This window comes from Momordica charantia (assembly GCF_013281855.1).
Source record: "Momordica charantia cultivar OHB3-1 chromosome 3 unlocalized genomic scaffold, Mcharantia_2.0 BLBB01000003.1, whole genome shotgun sequence".
NCBI lineage: Eukaryota > Viridiplantae > Streptophyta > Magnoliopsida > Cucurbitales > Cucurbitaceae > Momordica > Momordica charantia.
The window spans coordinates 19,769,844-19,776,343 of NW_028275161.1; the positions used below are offsets into that span (position 1 = coordinate 19,769,844).

The 6,500-nt window shown below is 30.9% G+C and overlaps 1 protein-coding gene across 1 annotated transcript; it reads left to right on the forward strand.

Annotated features, from left to right (window-relative positions):
• The first annotated feature begins 4,341 nt into the window (after positions 1-4,341).
• LOC111010697 (NAC transcription factor 25) lies at positions 4,342-6,057 on the forward strand. Its single transcript, XM_022284202.2, has 3 exons — positions 4,342-4,735; positions 4,811-5,109; positions 5,176-6,057. The coding sequence occupies exons 1-3, from the start codon at positions 4,534-4,536 to the stop codon at positions 5,665-5,667; spliced, it is 993 nt and encodes a 330-aa protein (XP_022139894.1). The 5' UTR covers positions 4,342-4,533; the 3' UTR covers positions 5,668-6,057.
• The last annotated feature ends 443 nt before the right edge of the window (positions 6,058-6,500 follow it).

Here is a 6,500-nt window from a genome sequence, read left to right on the forward strand (position 1 = left end):
TCGTTCCTTGACACATATAATTGGACATTAAGACACATCTCAAATATTTTAGAACAGATACATTCTCACCTCACTGGATGAATTAGTTGAGAATGAAAGAACTCGAAATGTATCCAATATACCTAGACAATGGAATGATATTATATCTCAGCTTTAGTATATTAAAGCAAAAATAAATTAAGTATAAATATTCATAGGCTGAACAATTTTTTCCCAACCTGGTTACCAAACAATTTTTTCCTAACAACTATGCTGGCTTATATGATAATTTTTTTTTTTTACTTTGTTTATAATGTTTTTGAAATTATACTAAAAATCTAAAAAATGACAAAAGGAAAAAAAAAAGTTGAAAACAACTTTTTGAAAAAAAAAGTGTAAATTTGATTTTAATTAAAAAAATATCTTCAAAAAAAGTAAATTAATTTCAAAATAAAGAAACGGTTGATTGACTTTTAAATATTTTATTTATTTATAAAACCTAAAACTATAAGTGTCTGTTTTGGTACCTCTAATGGAATTACCACACGAGAGAAAATATGATTTCAATTCGAATTTTCACGTAAATATGACTTGCTAACTAAAACAATGCTACTTGACCCGACTTCAAATAACTCTTAAAAAGTATTTATTTAATTTTATCATATTTTAATTTTTAATTAATAAATTAAGATTAAAAACTTATATTACTAAATTTTTATTTCGTTTTCTATATTTTCAACGAAGATTCGAAACAATTTAATTATATTCCTTTCAAATGGTTCCAAACAATATAAATAATGTAAAATTACTCTTCAAATTTCAAATCGTGACATTTATAAACATTTCTTGAATTTTAAAACCAATGATAAGAACAAAATTAGTATTGTTTTTTCCATTTGTAGGTCATTTGCAAAATCCCATATGCCCATGTGCTTCTGGGTGGATCTCATGAAATTATATGTTTTTTTTCGTAGGAAATTTTTTTGTACATCGTGTTGTGTGGCCTGTCCACTTCGAATTGAATTTGTTGATTTAAACGGTTTTACTAATTACAAAGTCGTTTATTTGGGTTTTAATATAAGAACTCGTAATTAGATCTATTTGTTCTTTTTTTTTTTCCTTGACAAAAAAAGATCTATTTGTTAATGTAGTCATATCACAATATTTAAAACGGTTTTAGACTACAAAATAAATAATAATGATAATAATAAATTCAGACAAATTGTGCGCGAGGAATTTCGAAGAACTATTCGAGAAACTTCCAAGAATAATTGAATAAAAAAAGGACACAATTCTGTTCTGAAAAAGGAAAGTTCCAGCGATAATCTCGCATACTTTCCAAGGGAATTTCTTTCTATATGCGGCCATCTCTGACCAAAATTTGTGGGGTTATATTGATTATTTTACTTTTTTAGGGATAAATAAAGTAATCGAAAATTGCACTGGAGATCAAACATTAACCCATTTATTTATACAAATCTCAACTACACATTTTATTTTGTATTTTCTATTTTTTAAATTTATACCTCCTTCCTTGTATAATTATAAAAATACAGCCGAACTTTAAAAACAAAAATAAAATTTTATAAACTACAATCTCGTTCCGCAACAATTTCAATTTTAGATTTTTTTTTAATTATGTCTAATTCCTCCCCATTCCTCTGTTATGTTTTTCACCATTTTTATACGCACATTTAATTTATTAGCTAAATCTTAAAAATTAAAAATTAAAATTATTTTTTTATTTTAAAACATAGCTTAAATTTTTGAAAATGTTTTAAAGAGTAGGCAACAAACTAAAGATGTGGTTGTCAAACTACGCGTTGTTTTTTAACAAAACAAAGAACACAAAGATAGAGAAGAATTTATAAGCTAAATTTTAAACCCATAAAATCAAAATTAAAGTAGTTATAAAGGAGAACAGTAAACCAATTGAGAAGGATATAAAGTAATTATTTTAAATTACACGAATTTTCATGAATATCTCAATTTTAGTTAATCAAATGGACACTATATTTAAGAAATAACTCATAGGATGTCATTAAATTTAATAATGTGATTATTTTACAATTTTACATTTAGATTATGACATATGATGTACGAATTTGAATCACCGATCGAAAGAATATAAATTATTTTAGACTCGGTTGGCCATCTATTTTATCTATATTGTGTATCGGGTATACATGGACGCTTTCATTTTCGTATATATTCTGTAAAATATTTTCCAACCACAATGTAATCATTCAGAACATTTACAGGCATGGTTTCTAATTGTGTGTGTGTATATATATATTATTATTATTTTAAGTACAAGAATGGGATTAAACGAAGGCAAAGTGAGGATAGTTCAACGGTAATTGGACATATATCTCCAATCAAGAGGTTGTGAGTTCAATCACTCACCCTGCATGGTATACTAAAAAAAAATAGGGTGAAGCGAATCCATGAACTCTTAGTTAGAGACAAATGCCAATTATCGTTTAGTCAAGCTCTGGTTGAACAAAAGTGTGTATAGCTAGATCATAACTTAATTGGTTAAAGATATATTATGGACTAAATGTGAATATTTCAACAAAAAAAAAAAAAATTTGATATGAAAATTTGATGATCTGGTTTTAATAGTTAAAAGAAATGAAAAAGAAGAAGGCCACACATGGAAGCCCATTTGTATTCAACACACCCAGAGGTTGGGCCCAAGCCCTGAAAAGCCTGATGTTTCCGCCAACTTTATGGGCTCGTCTTTGTACAACTTATGGCCCACTAAAGTTACAATAGGGAAACCCAAGAAATCAAGAGAGAATAAGAATGTTAAAACTTGTTAAACAATGGAATTGAAAAGATTCTTCTTTTAATCATACTCTTGTTAAATTGCCAATTAGAACATAGTTATAGAACTTGGAATATAATATAATGATAAATAATCATATGTAAAAAAAAAATTTAAAGTTATGCAACGAATTTTCTTCTACGTTCTTACAACTCTGATATTCACTTTCACATATTTGATTACTCCTATATAATTTAACCCATATGACATTCATTATCAATAAATAAACAATATTTTAAAACCAATCATTCATTAAAATAATAATTTAAAAATTAACAAAAACGAGTAGAACGCATTCCAAAAATGGGTTAGATAGATTCTATCTACTTGGCCTTGTTTTCTTTTTGGTATGTTAGCCATGGATGAAAACTAGACAAAATTTGAATAAATGTAATTATGAATGGAAAAAATATTGACAAGATGAAATGAAATGTCAAAAATGAAACACACACATATGAATGATGAAAAGTACAATGAAATGGCAGAAGACAGAGAACAAACTCACGAGCATCCCAACCCCTTTGTTTTGTGTAACCCTAATTCAACAAAAACAAAGTGGGCCTAGCAAAAATCGAATTATCTTACGCGATCAAAATTGTTGAACTAAAAAGAAAAAGAAAGATTCAAATCCTTATATACATGGGCAATATTAATATACACACATTATTTGAACTAAATTCAAATCCTTATATACACGGACAATATTAATATACATACGTTATTTGAACTTTCGAACTTATACGTAATAGTCAAAATGTCAATAATTTATTTAGAACCGAATGGCTTTTTCCTTTAGTTTAAAGGATGTTTTTTTTAGTTATTCAATGATATGTAGGGATTAGATATTAAACCATCTCATCAATAAATATATGTTTTAACCAGTTAGATTATGTTTAAATCATTAATTACTAGTTCAATAAATGTTGAGGGAGGAATCAACCTATAAAATATGGAAGTTAATTATAAAGGTATTTTATCCACTACGCTATACTCGAATTGACAATTTGAATGACTTTGAATTACTTTGAAAAAAAAATCGACTGTCTTTTCAATAAATGAATTGGATTTTAATCTAAAATATTAGTTTTTCGTTTGACCATCATTTACTTTCTAGTGATATTTGAGATTCCCAATCTTAATAAGTTTGAATTTGTTAGGCATGAAGTGTAACATTTTTAGATCAAGTATAATATATTAGAATTATGCAAAATAATAGAATATTAAAACCTAACTGTGTAAAAAGTTAATACGTAGCTTAAAATGTGAGGTCCATAAATGATATAATATACAACTTAAATTTATAATTGTTAGTAAAAAATAGGAATAAACAAAGTCACGTGGTAAATAAAAACTAAGATTTTGTAGTTTGGAATTATGCAAAGCTTGAATAAAGAGTTTTTAGGATGTGACTTGTGAAGGGCATGCCATATGGCTTGATATCAGAAATCTGTTTTTGGTTTCACGTTTGCAGTGTTTCACAAGGGAAGCATGACAACACACCCAAAACAAAACCCTCCACAAAATCCATCCCCATCTCCAAAATTCTCAATAAAAATTCAAATTTTAATTATTCTTTCCAAAACCTAATATTTATAATCATCATTAAATCCATTCATTTAGTTTCCCACACGTGTCCTCCCTCCTCCCTCCTCCCTCCTCCCTCGTAATCATAATCCTCCCCCAAATTAAATGATCATAAATTAAAACAAGTTTTTGTGACCACCATGGATCCCGACTACATAGAGAGCACGGATTCGTCGTCGAACGCGTCGTCGCATCTGCAGCTGCCGCCCGGATTCCGATTCCACCCCACCGACGAGGAACTCGTCGTTCACTATCTCACAAGAAAGCTCTCTTCTTCACCGCTTCCCGCCCCCATTATAGCGGATCTCGACTTGTACAAGTTCGATCCCTGGGACCTCCCAGGTAAATAAATAACTGTCAATATTACGTAGTTTCATCTCAAAAAATCAGTTGAATTTGTTGCTGTTGGTTGGACAGGCAAGGCGGTGTTTGGGAAGCAAGAATGGTATTTTTTCACACCGAGAGAGCGGAAATATCCAAACGGGGCGAGACCAAATAGGGCGGCGATATCTGGGTATTGGAAAGCGACTGGAACTGACAAGCCCATTATGACATCCAATGGAACTCACAAGGTTGGCGTTAAGAAAGCCCTGGTTTTTTATGGTGGGAGGCCTCCAAAAGGTGTCAAAACCAATTGGATCATGCACGAGTATAGGCTTCTCCACGCCCCTAATAATTCCAACAACAACCCCACCAATCCGAAACCCTCTCTCAAGGTAAAAAAATCTCATTATTTTCTTTACCTACAATAAACATTAATTAATTGTTGTTTGATGATGAAGCTTGATGATTGGGTTTTGTGCCGGATTTACATGAAAAACCCTGCGCAAGCATCGACCATCATGGAGGAGCTTTCCCGGGTGCCGCTGAAGCCGGTGGCTTCCGGCGGACACAAGGGCGGCGGCAACTGCTACTTGGACGTGGGGGTTTTGTCAAGCGACGGCGACGATATTATTCATCAAAACGCTTCGAATATCTCGGAGTTGCCGTCGTCGAGCTGCAGTTCCAAAGCCACCAAACGCGGCCTTCCATGTCAGCTCTGGAACGGCGGCGGAGCAAAGCAACTCCGGCTTGATCTCATCAATAGCTACAGCAGCGGCGTGACGTCCGGAGCCGAAGAAAACACGGTCTCCTACGTGTCTCTTTTAAACCAACTTCCAGTGCAAAACGCAGCGTTTCAAGTTCAACCCAGTGCGCCACTTCTCGGCTCTCTCGGCGACGGCGTTTTGAGGCAACACTTCCAACTTCCCACCAACATCAATTGGAACTCTTAATTAACTTAATTCAGGTAATATTGCCACGTTTTAGCCACCAAAAAAACATAATTATAGGATTTTCAATTAAGACTAAAACCTTATTTTGTTTAGAGAATATAAGTTAGTTCATGTAGGGTTGTCATGGTGTATTAGAGATTTGGGGGGATTATATGTTATTATAATTAGTGAAGTATTAAATTTTAGTTAATTATATGCATTAAAAGAGATGATTTGTATTTTGCCAGCTTGAAACGAAGTTATTACGAGTGCAAGTGCAGAGGTAGTTGATGTTGATATTATTTTTTTAATCGGTAAGAATTATATGTCTTAATTAATTGAGTTATATATACTCCATCACGTCACTTGACGTTGATGTCATTTTTATCCAACTACTTTTTTCTTCTTTGATCTGGCTTGCATCATCAAAATAATTATTTTAATTCAGTGGAAAAAAAAGAAAGTAGAGAGAGAAAAAAATTCTCAAAAGGAAATTATTTTTCCCAAGCTTCCAAAGTCATGTTCCTTTTTAACTTCGTACTTTTTTTTAAAAGAGGTGGTAGCATAAAATAAATATTTATTTTAAATAGGGTAGAAAGTTTGAAATTTTACAAAAATAACCTAACCTAAATCAAATTTAAATAGAAATGTAATATAAAAAAAATTTAAAAAATCACATTAACTTTATATTTGAAAAAAAAATTGAAAAATTGTGATATTTTTTGAAGTACCTATTAATTTTATACTACGTAACTATGTAATTTCTCTTTTTGGTTAGTAATGTGGCAGTTAAAAGAGGAAAGTGTATGTATAACCCAAGCAAAATTAATAGAGCTGAATGAAAATAATATTTT